The 19,716-nt window shown below is 28.3% G+C and overlaps 2 protein-coding genes across 3 annotated transcripts; both read right to left on the minus strand.

The window, feature by feature from the left end:
- Positions 1-8,660: 8,660 nt before the first annotated feature.
- LOC126659469 (uncharacterized protein At5g39865-like) lies at positions 8,661-9,723 on the minus strand. The gene has a single exon (XM_050352760.2). It carries the CDS (start codon positions 9,660-9,662, stop codon positions 8,826-8,828), a length of 837 nt encoding a protein of 278 aa, XP_050208717.1. The 5' UTR covers positions 9,663-9,723; the 3' UTR covers positions 8,661-8,825.
- A 2,617-nt stretch (positions 9,724-12,340) lies between these two features.
- On the minus strand, positions 12,341-19,680 carry LOC126659544 (sister chromatid cohesion 1 protein 1). 2 transcript variants are annotated; one of them, XM_050352841.2, is made up of 21 exons: positions 19,357-19,680; positions 18,124-18,192; positions 17,972-18,030; positions 17,856-17,900; positions 17,748-17,767; positions 17,549-17,628; positions 17,321-17,441; positions 16,540-16,615; positions 16,341-16,419; positions 16,083-16,192; positions 15,854-15,909; positions 15,604-15,756; positions 15,254-15,422; positions 15,086-15,168; positions 14,831-15,002; positions 14,650-14,728; positions 14,376-14,500; positions 13,833-13,917; positions 13,624-13,736; positions 12,862-12,950; positions 12,341-12,759 (listed from the first exon to the last, which is right to left on the minus strand). In XM_050352841.2, the coding sequence occupies exons 1-20, from the start codon at positions 19,407-19,409 to the stop codon at positions 12,868-12,870; spliced, it is 1,830 nt and encodes a 609-aa protein (XP_050208798.1). In that variant the 5' UTR covers positions 19,410-19,680; the 3' UTR covers positions 12,341-12,759; positions 12,862-12,867. The 2 variants fall into 2 exon arrangements, with proteins under 2 accessions (XP_050208798.1, XP_050208797.1); XM_050352840.2 differs by having other exon boundaries at positions 15,842-15,909; positions 19,357-19,676.
- Positions 19,681-19,716: the final 36 nt, after the last annotated feature.

A 19,716-nucleotide genomic window follows, 5' to 3' on the forward strand; every position in this document is an offset into this window, starting at 1 on the left:
GTTGAACAATTATTTTAACATTTAGACATTTATATTTTTTGAAAACTTGATCGTAATTAATAAAAAAAATTGAATATTTAGATTTGAAACATGATTTGGTTCGGAATGAAGATAATTTTAACAAATTTTATAAGTTATAACATAATTATAAATTAAAAAGTATGGTGCTAGGGTTTTTGCAAATCCTTTAAATTGCTTAAGAAAAACACAAACTCCCACTACATTTGGCCTACAATACAATGCATTTGCTTCTCTTTAAATTGAAGGAAAAACAATTTTTTTAATTTGACAATGATGACGGCCAAGAATTTTAAAATCACTATAAGAATCTTAGTGTGTATTAGATATCTTAATTACTATTTGTGTGTGTGATTTAATGTATGTAATAAGTATTTTTATGCAATTAATATATATGAGTATATATACTTAACCAATAATTTCATGGAATAAAAATGAGCCGAAAATATTTTTGACCTAATGTCCACATGGGCTCTCACATGGCTATTATATGTATTATATGTTTGCCGTCTTCTAGGGTTTTCATTTATTTGACTTATATATACATGCACAATGCCCTGATTGGAATTATTCATTTAATTTATTATTTTATAATAAAAATATTTATAATAAATATTATCTCAATTCTATGATTTATTTTACATGTTATTTAATTATTATTTTTCAGTAATTATCTTATTTTTATTTGTATATTAATTTAATATAATTTGTTACAATTATATTACTTTTATTAAAAATTATTAAGTTTATTATTAATATAATATTTCAATCTCAATACTATAGTATTAGTATAATTATAAATTTACTTCTATTATGAAACAGTAAAATATAGATTATTAAAGTAACATTTTAATAGAAATTATTAGAAATACTATATGTTATTTATTGATCAATTACTAAATATTTATTTATAATTTACATTGAAATTTAGCTTTTTATAATTATATTTATTTGATTAAAGTTTTTTAATTTATACTGATGATTTTAGATAATACAACATAAAATTGAATAGTAAAATGGATCAAATATCTATCTTTTTAGTAATATAAATTAACTCACGCGATATATATTAGTCAAGGACAGTCCGTAAAAATATATTAATATATTAATTTAATAATAAAAATATTATTAAAAATATAAATACATGGAAAATATGCTTTTTTTTATATAATAATCTTGATAGAGAAGGAGAAACTCATTCTTCAATAAATTTACAAAAAAATACTATAAATGCTTTGCATACTATAACAAACAATGAAAATTGTAATAAAATCGTATATTAAAGCTAATTTAAAAATTAATGTTCCTTAGATTAGCCTATAATTGACTATCCTGAAAAGTAAATTTATCATCAAGAAATTAAATGAAATATAATGCATTTCAAATAGATTTAAATTTTTGTTTTTCGGTATCTCATAGTTATTTTTCGATGCAGCGTTTAAAACTCATTATTTTTGTGTTATGGTTACTACATCAAACTATTCAACATATAAATAGATAATAATTGCAGAAAATAAAAAAGAATTACATGCAAAGTAAAATATAAATTTTAGAAAAATCAATAAATATAATATAAATTTAAGATTTGATAAAATCGGACATCAATTTTCATATTTTGACAAATTAAAATACGAAAATGATTATTCGTTGAAAAAACTATGTTATAGATGCCAGAAAATGCATCGTCTCATCAATCATATCAGCGTTTTTCCAATATAAAATATACAGGTATTTCAATTTGTCAAAAATAAAAAAAATTAGTGATTAATTTTATCAAGTTGTAAAGTCTGTAATATAATTAAAACACACAGTAAATTTTATAATTTATTTTGTAATTAATTCAATAATATGCAATGATTATTATTGCACTTCTATAGATTTAAAATTGTGAATTAGACAAATTTTTTACTTAGTTGATGAAAAAACAAATTAGTAATGGAGGAGAGGATGAAATAGAATTAATAGAGTATGTCTACATCAAATTGGTCCTTATCAAAGCTCAATAATTGTGCCACCCAAAACTCATAAAACACACAAAATTGGGATGAATTTTTAGGATATTGTTTTGTGGTTCATCAAAAGAAATAGAAAGGAGTGGAGTACAATTTGGGTAATCTATGATCTGCCCAGGTGAGGAGCCATGTCTTAATTACCTCTGTTGCAAGCTATGATGAGTTTTCATTTAGATATAGTAGTGTTAACACCTTTGCTTATAATTAACTAATTAAACTAATAGAGATTATAAGTTAACATTAATTTGATTTTGCTCAAATTACATGTATGAAAAATTATTGGATACAACTGTTACGTTATGTCATTCGTACTATAAACCAATTGTGCGTTAGTCATGTGGAATTGTACGATTGAATATTAATTAAAAAAATTCCTATCAGAATTGCTCATTGGCTTATTGTAAATATGGCATGGGACAACCGTTGCATGGGATAAATACTTTGTATGTATTGTATCATGATCGAAAGAACAAATTAAAATTTTAAGTATCATTATGTTGATATTGATTTAGTTGTTGTTAGTAGTTAATAGTTGTTATTGATAGGTGATATAAATCTTAATTAGCCGTCTATGTTTATATCTTAATATAATACATTATAATTATTATTTAATATTTAATATTTTTATTTTTATAATATAAAATATAAATGGATTAAGTTACAAATGATCATACAAAATTTTAATAATAAATGATATATATATAATATATATAAATTAAAAAAATAGCTAAAAAATTATAATTATTACATCATAATTATTTATTTTATATACTTTTATAAATCATAAAAAAGTTATAATTATAAAAAAAAACATATTTATTATGAAAAATAGTTTATTTTGTGATAGATTATTTTTCATTTAAATACTTAATAAAGTTATATCAACTATTAGTTATTGAATAAATATTAAAATTATCTTTTCATATATCAATATTTGCTTGATGTTTATAAAACTAACAACTATTTATTATATTAATTTATTAAATATATAAAATTAATTGTTAGGGCTCGACCTATTTTTATAAGATCTCAAAATGGCTCACTTGTTATTATTAAGTGATCATATTTTTTATATTATTCTCACTTTATTTAATAATGTTCTAGCCTTTAATAAAAAAGATAATGTTATATGTCTTTTTTTTAATCCATTTAACGTGATATTTAAAGAGTGGATGAGTAAAAAAAAATTATTGAAGATATATATTTTTAAAATGAAATTCCACAAATGAAATACTATAATGTAAGAAAAGTCAAAAAATAGTGAATTATAAAATATATTTCGATATAAAAATATCTAAATAAACCAAATTAATGTGAGTCAGTATAAATCATAGCGGCAATTGACAGTCTTAATCTTTTATAATAAAACAAACAGAAAAGGAAAGAAATGAATAGTCATTATCTCATATCTTGAACCAGTCCAAGTATAAAGTTCCATACATTTTAATTTTGTATCATTTGGAGAAATTTAATTTTTTTTGAACCAATCAATTTCATAAACATTTGAGAGATAAGGTCACCATTTGGAAGTCTATCATTTTTGTTTGGTTCTTAATGTTAGTATTAGATATGTATATAAATATAGTTTCTTAAAAAGATATATAAATATGTTTATAATTCAAATCCTATAACTGTTTGTGGGATATTTTAAATACTTGCATGTAATTAAAATTTGAATAGATTAATTTGTGTTACTTTAGTTCATTTGATACTTGAAGATATATCGAAGTTCTAAATATCATTATTATATATTTAAAAAAAATCATTGTAATGTCAATTAAATAATTAAATTAACTTTTTATTTTTTTAAGAAGCAAATATTATAAATCTACATGCATATTTAGTTTTTTTTTTTTTTTTTGGAGAAATCGAATAATTTGATTTTTGAATGCATGGAGACGGTTTCTTCATTTTTCGTTATTTTATTTAAAAAATTATAAACACATAAAGTCAAATAATTTAAATAATTTTGAGTATTTATAGTTCTACTCAAATCTTTTATATTTAATTTTTCTATTGCAATTGTTGATCTAGTTGTGACGAGTATTGCCATGTTAAATAAAACTAAATTAAAATTATACATGACTCATACATTACTTACAATAGTTAGGTCAACAATCGCATGTGAGTCTAAATCAATTGAGCAATTAGAGTTTTATTATGAATAAAAAATTAAATTTAGATAAAATAATTAAAATTTAGAATAAAAACACAAATTTACTTAATAATTTGATTTTTTTTTTTTGACATTTAGCCTTTATTGAATCATATATGATGGAATAATCCAACTCAATAATTTAGATTTGGTTCCCTTAGTATAGGAAATGGAAGTATTATTGCTCATGGTCGGACCCAAATGTCATTTGCATTTGCTTCTTCATATTGGAAATGGTGGGATCTCAATTTTGTACAAAAAGTTTCTTCAATTGTGGATTTTTTATTAAATAAGTTTCTTATATGTTTAACCAGTAAAAAAGATTAAACGGATATAATAAACACTAATAAAAAAATTCAATATGATAGAACTACAAATATCATTATATTATATATGAGTAGAGGGGAAGTAGATATCATTGTTAGGCCGATATCCATCCAAGTCCGGCCCATTTGGATCGAAGTTTGGCATTAATTTTTGTGTTTTTTGTGTGCATTTGAATTTTTATAATTTAAATTTTAATATAAGTCGATAACATTTTGTATAAATGCAATAAATGAACCGAAATTGAGTTGTAAATATAAGGGATGAACATGGTCGGGACCATGCTTGGGTTTAGATTTAAAAAAGAATCAAGCCCAAGTAGGTCCGATCCGAATCTTTTTGAGCTATTAAGATGTATTTATTTCATCTGTTATTTTCTCCTATTTTGGAAAAGGTTGCATGAAGCCCACAGGCAAGCCCAAGATTTGAAGGGGACCCTTCATCTTAGGTTGAGAATAAGTAGGCTAGGCCTTAGGCCTGTTTAAGAAGAAATATTTGAATCTCAAACAAGTCATTTGAAATTTGTACTTATATAAATTTAATCAAATTAAATTTTGCCACTTGAGTTTAACATACTTTGATATCTATAATATTTTATGTAAAGAAAGACAAAAATCTAAGTAATATATCATACTATTTTTTTGACAATTTTTTCTTATTATTTGAGAAAGGGAAATGTTCGGCGTTTATGGAAAAATTTAATTCATGACATCATGTAAACTCTAGCTTACTTATATACTATTTTTAACAATTAGTATTCAAATCAATTTAGTAATTTTTAAATAATTATAGTTTAGCTATCATGTAATAACTTATCAAATCATATTGTAACAATTGCACTAATAAATTATAACTCATGATAATATAACTTATCAAAAAAAAACTCATATAATATAAGCGTTGAACAACATTTTACTAAGATCGTTGGTTCAATTCCTCACATGATCGTTCTTCTCCAAACGATAAAAAAGGCAACTATTGCACTTTGATTAATGATGCAAAGTAGAGTAGTATAAATCTTGTCAATATTAAAAAGTATATTAAACTTTAATTATTAAGGTTAATTAATTGTATTTAAATATTTAGGTTTTAAAAGATAAGAATCTAAATGACATGAAATTATTAGATAATCAAAGTGAAAACAAATGATATATACGTTTGAATGGGGCTAATGATTGTTTATTTGAAATTAAAAAATTTAACGGTTATATTATTATCTATCTTTCATTTTTGGAATTTTATTAGTTAACTTTCTATTGGCAATGAGTTGTAAAAATAAGCAAATCTGAACACATAAGGGAAGGGAAGTAATGTGAATATGAGTTGTCGTTTTGGATAAGAAAGACCAGCCTCATTCTTATTTGGCATTCAAAAGTTTAGCTTAAATATTACTAGTACAAATTTACTACTATAATGTTTTTCTTAAGTAAAAGGCTGCAGTCGAGAAATTAGATTTCTCGCTGCCAAATATTATTACAATAAAAATAAAATATTTGATACAAAAATAAACTAAACAATTCAATAATGAATAAAAAAACTAAAATTAAAGAAAATCTCAACTTCGGATGATTGTTCGAAAATAGGATCTTCTCGCTCTTCATAAATTTAGCTTTATTGGTTTTTTGGAGATTCTATTAGAGATATTTACTTTGATTTTTTTTGATACGCCGAATTTTTCCTTTGCAGTAGTCAACTATAATGTTTTATTAAAACTTGTTTCTTTGTAAATTATCTTACATTTTTTATTAGATTTTTTGAAATATAACGGTTAAGGAGAAATTCAAAATATTTGCATAATATACATTGATATTATTATTAAACCTATAATTTGCTTCTTGAGATAAAGCTTGAAAAGCTGAATAATAAAATAAAGTAAAAAGAATTCAAAGGTACATTGCATATATCTTGTTGCCGTTTTCATTTTTTTCATGGTGCAGGAATGAAGAAATAAATAATAACTCTCATTAGGGTAATTTTTACCGATAATTCTTAAATTTTTCTCTCCTTTTCTTTTTACAATCGCAAAAACCATAATTTTTGAATGATATAACAAATAAAATTTACCATCAAAGTTGTACTAGAGATTGTCATGATGTAGATGATACAAATGAACTGCTACCAAAAAGCTTCTTGAATATTTTAATTTCAACGATATATTTTTCATATAAACTTAAATTATCGAATAATATTGTTCAAAAATATAAATGTCGTTTATTAATGGGTTAATTGCGAATTTATACACGAACTTTACCCTAATTTGCAATTACAACATAAACTTTAAAACTTGGCAATGTTAGTAACCAACTTTAGAAAAACACTAACGTGGACATTGTAATATACTGCCATGTGTCGTTGCGTGATTGGTCGGTGTACCAATTTGCCAAAAAATAAAAGTTGGTTACTGACATTGCCAAGTTTCAAAGTTTATGTTGTTATTGCAAATTAGGATAAAGTTCGTGTATGCATTTGCAATTAACCCTTTATTAATTGTGTAATCGAACAAGACAAGCAAAACGTCTAGAGAAATATAATACATGTACAGATAATTGTCGGTCTAACATAAATAAAAACAAAATTTGGTACCAAATATATATCTTTTGCTGGCAGAAAATGAAGGATGTTCATGTCATTTTAAAAGAATAATTTAGGATACAAATATACTTACAATAGCGATGTATAAGACACGATCACAAAAAATACTAAATGTGAAAGTTCCATTGCAACAAGATAAATTATCGCATGCACAACTAAATTCAAAAAATAAAAACTATATGTATCATTATTAAAAGGAGTTTCAACATGAGTGACAAAATACGGGTGAAAACAAATAAGTCTATGTATAAATATATGATATCCAAAGACTAGGCCAAAAAAAAAAGGAATGTTTTTTAAAAAATTACAAAAAATAATAATTAATCAATCAATTATTTATATTGTAATATTTAAATTAAATTTTTGACAACGAGCTAGTGTACTAATGCACATTTTTTTTTTAAAATGATAGAAGATGTAGAACAATTTGCTTTTATATTAAATATATAATTTTGAAACAGTATTAACGCCCATTTTGCGAATTTCAAATTTATATGAGCTCTTATTAATTTCATCATCCTTGTAGATTTAAAATTTATTTAGACTCTTTATTTAATTTAATTTTTTTTTATAATAACTACAAATAATGAATGTTTTCTTAAGTTCTTAATTACAAAAAAAATATTATTTCTAAAAATACTAAACCTTCTCATGAGTTTTCAATTTATAACAACCTTTTAATTAATTTTTTGGTAATAAAATCAAAATTGATAAATTATTTTAAACAAAGTCAAAATTTAGCATACTTTATTTAAAATGCTAATCCATACTATGAAGCTAAAGAGTAATTCTAATTATTTAATATGTTATCCTATGATATTCTAACAAATTTGAATTTCATTAATAATTTTTGTTTTTTGACTAATTAAAGTCTTCTAAGTTCCAACCCATATTTCCTTAAGATTCAATCAATTTTTACCAAGTTTCACAATAAATATATTGAATTTTAAATAAACAAAAAAACAAAAAACCTCAAGAAACATATTTCTGAGTTGTCTGCTACCAATTTTGTCATATAATTGAATGTTTCCCTATGAACACATTAATTATTTATAGGAAACCTATCATTTAGAGCCCACAAATTCAATCAAAAATGCATAATAAAAAGCACAATTGACAATACAATACTTTGCCACAACTTTAGAAGACATGTATATATATAATTTTTTTCATTTAGTCCGAATCTATACGTTATTTATGGACCCAATCAATAAAAATATCAAAAATCAACATATATGTATTTATTTTAACTTTTTTTTTAATAAAAAGAGAAGCGCTTGCGAGAAAATTGAACCTACAACCTTAGCAGAATGTTGCTCGACGCTTATATCATTTGATCTATAACTCGTTGGTTATTTTTACTTTTCATTTGATCTATGAAATAAAATATGAACTCGGTATAAGTAAGAACTTTCCGTGTATATATACATGGAACCAAAATAAATAAATTTCGCAAATTAATAGTCAATAAACCATTAACCATAACACTAATTAAAATATGTGTTGTTGGCAAGTTAAAAAATCCTAAACAACATTTCCAATATACAAAAACTCAAAAATTTAAAACACCTAAATAAATAAATCCCATTTCCATAAGCACAACTAACAATTAAATCCATAATGGGATTTATCATTTATCCCTAATTTTCTATAATTCCACACCAAATGTTTCAAAAAAGAAAAAAACTATTCTAATTTTAATAATTATTTTTAGCTCTTCTAAGCTAAGTCGAAGTCCGTCGCCGGTACACCGGAAAACACAACGGACATCTAATCAAACCGTTAACATTACAAGAAGTACAGCTTCTAAACCCATATTTCTCCATATAGATCTTATGGCTACCATTACACTGTTCACACAGAATAAATCTCAGCCCTCCACAAAGATCACAATTATTATTAGTATTACTATTATTATCATTAATTAAAGATAATGACCCACTAATCATTTTTTTCAGATCACCATTTTCATTTAATTCTCTAACCTCATCAACTCCACCAATAAATTTCCCTCCAATAAAAACTAATGGCAAATTAACTTTTTTGGACCCAGTAATCACCTGTAACTCATCTAAATACTTGCTGTCCATCGACAAATCTCGTTCGTCGATCGGGATCCGGCATCCACGTAAGATTGATCTGACGGTCCTGCAATCTTCAAACGTTTTCCGTACAATGCGGAGTGAAGTGAAGTACAGGATTATCTGAAGGTCATCTATGTTAGGCGGCGGCGGTGAAATGATTGGTAATTTTGAGCTGTTGAGGGTATTTTCGTAATTTTGCTGGCGGTGGTTACGGAGGAGGGAGGTGGCGATCCGTACGCGGTGGAAAATCGACGGTTTCCGAGGGGAATTGGGCGGGTTTTGTTGGCGGTGGTGGAGGGAGATGGATCCGTATTTGTTGTCGGGTTGGTCTTCTAAGAGAAGGGTATGGATGTCTTTAAAAGATGAGCAGGAAAAGTATTTTGGCGGTGGTGAAGTTGTTCTCGGCGGTGGATGCGCCGCCGCTTGCGGTGGTTGTCTCGGTGACCTGCTCGGTGATCTCAGCCAGTCGGGCCACATTCTTGAGAGGAAGAGGAAAATGGTAAACTTACTAAGTTAGGGTTATAAAACTGAGAGTGAAGGCTGTTGGTTTATATATACAGAGAAGAGATTAGTACTTAAGCATATATTTTTAATAATTATTTTTAAAATTAGAGCCTACATTTTATATTTTTTTAATTTGTTTAAGGTAATTACTATGGGTTTTTAATTTTAATTATAAATATTTTGTATTTTTGCAGGAAATTTGGAGCTAGTTTGAGCTAAAATGGCAAGTATACGATATTAATCATTTTCTTTATTTGTTTATTCCCCTGCTTTAGGGATGTTTAGAAATATTTGACTTATGGGATGTACACTGAGATTTGCATCCTGAAAAATATTTATAATATATATGGGTTAATTTTATAAAAAAAATATAACTTTTATATAAAATTTTATTTTAATCACGATTTTTAAAAATTATCATATAAAACTATAAACTTTTATTTTTTTGAAATCTATTATCAAATTAATTTTAAGTGTATTTTTATTGACGTGGCCACCAGAATACAGTGAATTTGAAAAAAAATTAAAGGTAAAAATACACCGGAGTATAATCGGTGATAAATTGAAAAAAATGAGAGTTCATAGATTTATAAGTCAACTTTTAAAAGTCGTGATTAAACTGAAATTTAGTGTAAAGTTCGTGAATTTTCATGGAATTTACACTATAAATATTGATAATTTTTCATCAATAATATCTGTTCTTTTATTTTTAGGATTATATTTTAATTTTTATTTATTACCTTTGTATATTTTATTTATACATAATTTTATAATAATATATTAACTCTCGTAAACAAATTTCTATTTCTATCAAAATGGATTCATTCTGTAGTACAAGATATTATATTGAATTCCACGTGACGAGATATTATATTGAATTCCACGTGACGACATATATGACCCAACCTGAATGCCACGTACCTCACGTGGCATTTCATCTCCCCCTAAAAGGTATAAAAATCGCATAATATGATTAATTTTCTTTTTTTGCTAAGTATATCTGTGTAACTGCGTCAGTTTATTCTGATGAATATAGAGATTTATTAATAGAAAATTTTTACGGTTGCAAAATTATAACTCACTTATTTTAGTTATAAATTAAAATTTTAGTATCACACCCTGAACAAAGAAGAAAATTCAAATATTATTGGTAAATATTAGAAAGAAGGGTCAACCCGACTTTCAGATTCGTATTTCGATGTAAAATAAATCACATTTAACTTTTGTAATCAATCAAATTTTAAAATTTGTATCTCGAAATCAAATAAATCATTTTTAATTTTTTAGTCAATTTTCTAAATGTATGTCTCGGAATCAAATAAATCACACATTTGAAGTATATAGATGAGTACTTATTTGACCTTAAGACATAAATTTTGAGATGTAAAAGTTAAAAGTTTATTTGATCATGAAATATAAATTTTGAGTTCTAATTAACTAAGCAAAGTTAAAAATGATTTATTGAATCTCGAGACATAAGTTCGAAAGCCAAATTGATCCTTTGCTCGTAAATATTTTCTCCATTATTTTTATGCAAGTAAGAGGTACTGTTCTTTTCTTTTTACATATCCAGAAAAAGAAAAAGTAACATTGTACTGGAAGAATGGCAGAAATTCTGTTTTCCACTATGGGGCTTAAGTGTTCTTCACTATATCTGTGGCCAAGGCATGTGCATTTCACAGGCACATCTAAAAAATCATTATAAAAAAGTTGAAATTATTTATTGTTAGGATATGAGTTGTTTATGCTGCAAATTAATATTTTTCTATTAGTTTATAGGTTTATCAGGGGATAATTGCAAGCCAATTTGAGTTAAAAAATCTGAGCTTTTTTATATAAAAAAATAAGGGCAAAAATGTCTATCAGGTCACAATGGTTTCTATTTCTACTATCTACCTGTGATACCATATTTGCTCTTGATCTAATCAAGCCAATATTTGCTCTTACCCATGGGTGTGGAAAAACCAACCAAATCAAATTGTAATATAACCGAATCAATAAATTTAGTTTGAAATTATATAAAGAAATTCAATTCAGACAAATTATTATGCCTTCGATATCAATTGCAAGCAAGAGCAGAGCTAGAAATACAAGAGAAGAGGGGCTAAATTTTATTTCTTAACATATAAAAGAGAAGAATTATTTATAATTATTAATGGGTGAAAAAATATTGGTTAAGAAAATTATTTAATTATAAAAACTATCTAATGAGGAGCTATATCAGCAAAAAAAGAAGCAAGATAAGTAGTGAGAGGGAAATACTCGTAGTGCACGGAGAGCGCCTACAAGAAAAGATCTTACTATTTACTTTTAGTACAGCCGGATTAAAAACTAAACTAAACTAATTGATTTTGTTTGGTCCGGTTTAAAATATTTAATTTTTTATATATTGTCTAATTTGATTTTAAAAATTAAATTTGAATTCAATTTTGTACGGTCAAACTGAATGGACGCCCTACTATTAACCTTAACCCAGACTCAAAATCAGAGAAGGTTTTTTTTTTCTATCTTTGTTTTTATGGTTTTTACCAATTCTCATCATTTCATGAATTAAATGTTTATCACAGTAGAAGCAATGCACAAAATTAACAAAGAATTATAAGTCCTTCCTTTCATTGGCAAAATAGGGAAACTTTACAATTAGAACTCAATAAAATCACAAAATGCAATCATAGAATGACATATTATATCCACTCCTCGATGACAATTTAACTAACTCTTGAAAGATCATTGAAAAAGGGACCTTTCAACAAGTAATTTTAGTACTCAACACCTTTCTATAAGACTTATCTATGTCGTAAGGAGAAAGGAAATAATGAATAGTAACCAACAACAAAGAAATTTCTATCACCAATTAATATTCTGAATACAAACTGTAGGTCGTAATCGAAAAAAATAATATTTTCTGAACTATATGAAGTCCGTAAGCAAACAGCAAATATGTGGGTATATAAAGGCATACATCAGTAAATGCCCTAAAGAACTAGAGATAATGTCTTCTTGATCTAATAATTTTTGCTACTTTGATAATTCAGCATTTTAAGTTCTGGTATGTACTTAAAATTATAAGCTGTAACATGAAAAAAAAAACAATTGGAAATTAACCGTGTGATAAAAAAAAGAATGCAAAATGAAAATGCTGAAAAATATTTGCATATACATTAGTACTGACCTTATATCACAACATTTTTCCTTTAGATATTAGAATCTCCCCATATGGAACTTTTTGCTCAACTTTTAGGCAACCCCGAGAAGCAAGTACTGCACACAAATAAGTAGGGGGTGAGCAAATGGATGGTCGGTTCGGTTAAAAGCCGATCTATTTAGCTAACAGTGAATTAACCGCATACTTAATTGAACCAACCGAAGTATCAATTTTAATCAAAATAGTCAAAATCTAAAAAAACGCAAAACCAAAATGACTGAATTAGTTAGTTAATTAAGTTAATTTGGTTAAACCGATAAAAATATAAAAAATAATAATTAAAAATAAATAAAGTTTCCAGTTAATTTGATTAACCGAATTTGAAACAAATTTTTTATTGACCAAACCAAATTAATCGAATTAAGCGACTTGACAATTTTTTTAAACCAAAATAGGTTGATTAACGTATCAAATGATCACGCCTACAAATAAGCCACCCGTCCATATTTAAATTAAACAAAGAGTCATCGCTGTCTTTAAACTTGTACTTTAGGATCAATTAACTCACACTTAACAATTTTAATCAATTAGGAACAGTACTATTCAATTTTAGGTCAATTATCCCCAAACTTATACAAAATAAAAGCACTCAGCTGCGATGACCCAATTTGGGGGTTAACCAATGACCCTTTGTTATATTTAAATTTGTTCGAAATGCAGTTATCAAACAAATTAATAGACACCAGTGATACTGTAGGGAACATGGAGAGAGCTTGTATTTATGCATACCACAAGTTTGGTAAAAGAGTGTAGCTGCTTGTTTTCGAAGCATTCCAGAAGCTAATTTGTCCAAAGATTCTACTTCAGGGGCTCCTGGCGTTTCAAAGTGTGACTTCAGCTGCCTGTAAAAAAATTATGTCCAAGTAACACAAGTTAACACATCATACAATAAAATTTAGAATGTAAGAACACTTAGTAAAATCTTAAAAGAACTGTACATTCGGATGGTTTCAGTAATCTTGTCGACTGGTGGATTGATGATTCGAGGTTGAGTTTGGGTGAGTCCAGTTTCTACCAATAGGTCTGGGAAACAAAAGGAGAAATAAAGAACTCAATTAGGAGTTTTAATAAAATGATGGAAAAAGTCACCATTAGAACAGAAACAGTTGATACAACTAGGGGTGAGTAAAAATTAACCGAATCCAAATTAAACGATCTATCTCAATTAGTCTGGATGAAGGTTTTCGGTAATTCGTTCGCATTATGAAAAATTTCAGTTCGATTACGGTTAAGAGTTTTAAAATTTCAATTAACCGAATAAATTAAATTTAGTAAATACAACTAATCTTTTACTTTTATTGGTTTAACCGAATTAACCAACTTATTCAGTTTTGACTTTTTAAAACTTCTATAATTAGGTTAACTGGCAGGTTCGTTTAAAGAGATAAAATAATTATGTAGGAATAATTCAGTTCGGTTATAACAGAACCGACCAACCGCTAGATCCAACAAAAGGAAATATGACCCTGCTATCCATTTACCTGTATCAGTTAGGTCATACTCAGTTAACCTGGATAGCTCGAAATTTGCATCAGTGTACTGCCTCTCTTCTTCTACAGCTTCAAGGCTACTACCGCTGTGCTTAGATCCCGAAAAAAGCCTTTTCCTGCTTGATAAGTAAGTTTCAGAATAAATCATCTCCGCATGTATTGTACATAAGTTTCAGCATTCTCAATTTGCAAAGCCAATTGGTTCAAATTTCAGACAAGACATCACTTAGTTCAAATTGAATTTACAGACATATATTCTACTAACCTTCCTGAAAGGACTTCTGGTAGATGAAATGGCATTCCGTGTCCTGATCCCGAGCTTGGAATGGATCTTACTTTATCTCCTGTAATTTTATGCAAGTATCATTATAGTCCTCTAATTATCTCAGAACTCTCTCTAAACAAGTGAAGCATAAGGTATAGGAAAAAGAGATGGAAGAACTTACCAGAGCTTCCAGAATTTTCCAAATTGGGCGCAGTTGCCTTGCTATTGTTCATAAGTTTGCTTCTGCCTATGAGGATTTCCGGAGGCTTCTCTTCGTTGAATATGGTATGGCGGAGTTCTTCTCTGGCGTCCACCGACTGAGAGCCGGCTTTACTGTGAAAATCTTCGAAGGGCTTCATACCCACGAAGTCGATCAGGTAGGGTATAGTATTTCTCCTCCGAAAAAAAATAAGAGATGGTTGTTGGAATGACTTACATATTCTGGTGGATCTTGATAATCCGCTCTCCCTGGCGGAGACGAGGATGATGGTTCTGGGGGCAGAGGTACTGAAGTTCTTGCTGCTTACAGTCACGAATGTAAGAAACTCATCCGTTGTATTTCTTATGATATTAATCTCATAAGAAATGTTTTGTAGATTCATACCAGAAGGTGAATCATGAGGAGGTTGGGTGCTTCTCATCCAAAGCTCCAAAAGAGGTGCTGGATAATATATTTCTTTCCCTCCGTTTGTAGATAGATCATCAATAAGCACCAGAGGTGGTAGCCTCATCATGTCAGCGACCTTCATCGTAGACATGATATCCCTGCGTACCTGAAAAGCATGCCGCATAATTCCCAGGGTAAATTAGTTTTTCATTTTATATTTTGTTATTCAGACAGTATCCGGAAGCAAGTTGATTTACTTTTTATACAATTACAGACAGTATCACATTCCTAACTAGCCTATCTAAAATTGCCTTGAAATACAGGAGGACGGAAAGAGTAGCGCATACCTTCCTTTTTTTCCCTCTTCCCGAGACAGTATCAGAAGCATCTTGAAGCCAGGCCTGGTAAGTAGGACCTGGAATAATGGTCTGTTCAAAATCCATAGCAAAGGTGGCATGTTTTCTTGTTCTCTTTGTAGTTGGTCTTTGCCTCTGTTGATCCTGTTTCATCATAGGTAGTTAAAATTCTATTGTTTCTCTTATTAGTTACTCATGATCATCCCTTAAGTTGCTGGGCATAATTTACCTGCATGACTACCTTGCATTCATCTGCTTGAGAACTGATTTGTGTCTGGTTGTCTTGGATGCCATTTGCTGCATTCGGTAATGTTAACAGATATAAGCAGTTATATGGTTTCTCATGCAAATGTTTCTCAAAATAAAATGAAAAAAGCATTCTATTAGCTGATAATAAGGGCTTCATTGACAGCTTAAGCAATGTCTTGCTATTTTGAGATAGAGAAATTAAATAAATCGAAATTACTGACCTCTTGGAGCTTCTTCCTGTTTGGTTGGAGAGGGTATAAGACTCGTTGGGATTTCTATATGCTCTGCTGAGGTGAAGTTAATCTGCGTTTCATCCTCTTGAATATCGAATCTGCCAAGATTATATAAGCAGAATCAGACTGCAGACTGACAAATTTCATAATTCTGAATTACATAGTTTTTTCTTATATGCAACCATATCATTCAGTAGTAATCTTGCAAATTTAGACATGAACATTTAAATATAAGACTTAGAATACCTTTCATAGCGATTGAACATTTCTGTGTGCGACTCGCATAAATCAAAGCGTTCATATAATTTAATATTTTCAGGATCAGCTGAAAGAAAAGCAGTAATTAGCTAATGAAATGAACAATTACATTACTAGTTTTCTGTATCTTAGAGATTGGAGTAAGCAGCAAAGCTGAAGAGCTCTATATAATACAAAAACAAAAAACCTTGATGTAATTGCTGGGATACATCTTCCTCCCTGGATTCATTGTTAATAAAGGGCTCATCCAAATCATCAAGTTGCTGCATACGAATATCATTATACGGAGATTAGCTCCATAGAGCAATGCAAAATGCTTTTAGCAGACACCATTTGCAGGCAATTTATTAAATAGAAACTTAAATGGCATTACCATCTATGACTATGATCTGGTCCCCCGTTTACTCATGCATTTTACCAAACTAAAAGCCGGTATGAATTAACACAATTACACAAAAGGGGCAAAAGCTAATAGGGTTGTCTGAGCAACAGATCAGGATGCATCCACAAACCAGAAAATAAATTGAAAGTAAAGATTTCCATTTATGTACATTTCATTTTGTGGTTAGAGAGGTGAATCAAATGAACAAGGGAGAAGTGAACTTAAGTATACAGGGAAAACAGGAAAAATTATGTGATGGACGTTCAATTTAGCTGAATAAGTCAATGTAGATCGGAGAAATCCAATCATAGACCTGCATCCCTCAAGCGGATGGTTTATTTCCTACCTTAACCAGAATTAAGTATACAATCACAGATTCACATTCCATTACTTATTCTAATGGCTTTTGGGTAAAGGACTAAATTAATGGCAATATATAAACCTATAGATATCAATCAAAGGCCTCTTTTATGCTTTCATAGATTAACTGAGTTCATTTATCAAACACCTAGCGATCAAGAAAAATGAGCTCATAATTGATCATTATGTTAATCCAACATTATTGAAGGCTCGACATATGATTTACCATTGCAAAATAGGCGGTTCTTTGAAACTCCATTGCTGTATTAGCATTGGAGAAATTAACAGATTGCTCAATATCTCCCGCATCAACATTATGATTCTCAGGCAAAGTCACTGCTTCTTTCCTGTGTATGAGCACAATACACAATTAACCAAAAAAATATAATTCCCACTTAACATCAATAACCACTAGCAAAAACTTCTTAATTGAAATGAGAGAATCATAACAGACTTGGCCTGTGATTTCCCTTTAGGAAGAACAGTAGGGTCTCGAGGAGCAGATTTTACTTTCCATGCTTCATTTATTTCAACCTGAGAAAACGACAAATTATCCACAATAACAAACCCACAAAGAAAAAAGACAAAAAAGTAGAGTGAGAAACAGATGGGTTTTATTTTATTTTAAATTTATTGAGGTTAGTGAAAGGTACCAGAAAACGAGTGACATCATCTGCAAGAAACACCCACAATAAAAAACTGTTAACCTAGTAATTAAATTTAAAATCTGTAAAAAGGTGAAATAGAGATTAGAATTTTACCATAAAGAAGCTTCACTTTTCGTTCATAAACAATCACAACTCCACCTGAGAAAAAATTACAGATAGTTTAAGTAATTTAAAATTCAAATGAATATTGATTCAGTAATAGAAGGTACCCATTAGAATTCCTGAGAGTCGAAGTGCCATTGGTACGGAGGGATTTAAAATCTCTTCACTGTAAACAAAATGAACTGAGAAGTCAAAACATATTTAACAGATTAAAACAAATTTAAATAGAAGTCAAAATTGGAGAAAGAGGAATTTCAACCAGATTTTAATGATGTTCAGCTTGTCCAGCTTCTTTCGATTGATTTTTGCGTGCATAGTAGCGGCCATCCTTTGTCATTGTAAATTAGTCGAGAAAGTACAATACAGAGATTCATGTTAGTTTCAAAAAAGTTTTGAATACGGAGCTCCTACTCAAGAGGAACAGCTTAAAAACAGCTACCGATTTTAACATAAATTACGATTCAAAGACAAATTTAAATAAGAAAAAAATTCTAACAAAAACAGCAAATAAGTGAACTAATATTAAAAAAAAAAAAATCAAAAACTCAGAAACTATAGAGATTGTTTTAGTAGTAACTCAGATTATGAGCTTATATTCATTAAAAAAACACACACTTAAAATCTCTTACAAAATTAAAGTAATTAACTACTACTAATAATCAATTTAATGGCGCTACCTATTTTAACAGAAATTTAGGTTCAAGTTTGTTTACAAAAACAACAATCAAAACATTCTTCAAAAAATAACTTAAAAACTCTATAAAATCTAAAACGAAAGAATAAGAACAGAGAGAATAATATAGCTGGCTTGTTTTATAAAAACCTGATAAAAAAATCCAAACGCACTTTTAGACAAACGATACACTAAAAATTTGAAAAATCGCTTAAAGCAAAAAAAAAAAAAAAGTCACGGAGCCTATATCAAATCAAACGCGGACGTTTTACAGAGACAGTGAAAACAAAACAAACTGAGCTTATTTCAAATGAAACGTCGACAAATTTTACACATAAAACAAAGAAGAAGCAAAAAAAAGCTCTAAAAACACGATAAACTAAAAATTTGAAAAAACGCAGAAAGAATCAAACAGTCGAACACAGTGAAAACAGAGCAAACTAAGCTTATATCAAATCAAATGTCGACGTATTATAGGCACAAAAACATAGAAGGAGCAGAAAAACAAGCTAAACACTAAAAAAATTCGGAAAATCACTGAAATCAACAAATAATAGAACACAGTGAAAACAGAGTAAACTAATGCAGCTAATATCAAGCCAAACGGCGACGTTTTTACAGACAAAAAAATAACAAAGAGAACCAGAAAATCAAGCTCAAAAGACACAATACACTAAAAAAATCGCAGAAAGCATCAGACAGTCAAACACAGTGAAAACAGAGCAAACTAAGCTTATATCAAATCAAACGTCGACGTATTATAGACATGAAAACAAAGAAGAAGCTGAAAAACAAGTTAAAGAAGAGAATGCATATTACCATATCTGACCAAGCGGAGCTTTGCGAGCTAAAAGCTGATGAGAGTAAAACATTCTTCCTTACTTAACGTCTCTGTACTTTTTTTTCTTTGAGGTATTAAAACAAATACAGATTTCTGAAAAAATCAGCGAAAAACAAAATATCGACTATGGCAAGAAGAAGAAGAACAAGAAGAATGAAAAAACAAACAGAAAATAAAATCAATAATAAGAAGAAGATGAAGGTATAGCATAAGTAGCAAACGATGGATTTTATTATGTATTTCACTATAAACGACTCAATGCTCATTCGAAATGACTCACTGAGTCGAAACTCGAGACGGTAACAGATTATAAAAGGTGACGATCCATCCCCGCCATG

The sequence above is a fragment of the Mercurialis annua genome, linkage group LG8 (assembly GCF_937616625.2).
Source record: "Mercurialis annua linkage group LG8, ddMerAnnu1.2, whole genome shotgun sequence".
Taxonomy (NCBI): Eukaryota; Viridiplantae; Streptophyta; class Magnoliopsida; order Malpighiales; family Euphorbiaceae; genus Mercurialis; species Mercurialis annua.

Bases quoted from the DNA above. Each gene is read 5' to 3' on its own strand.
- LOC126659469 (XM_050352760.2), bottom strand. From the start codon at position 9,662: ATGTGGCCCGACTGGCTGAGATCACCGAGCAGGTCACCGAGACAACCA.
- LOC126659544 (XM_050352840.2), bottom strand. From the start codon at position 19,409: ATGTTTTACTCTCATCAGCTTTTAGCTCGCAAAGCTCCGCTTGGTCAG. The intron at 17,901-17,971 runs GTACCTTCTATT...ATTTTTTCTCAG, and splicing joins ACTCTCAGGAATTCTAATGG to GTGGAGTTGTGATTGTTTAT. The intron at 15,757-15,841 runs GTAAATTATGCC...ATGATGAAACAG, and splicing joins AATGCAAGGTAGTCATGCAG to GATCAACAGAGGCAAAGACC.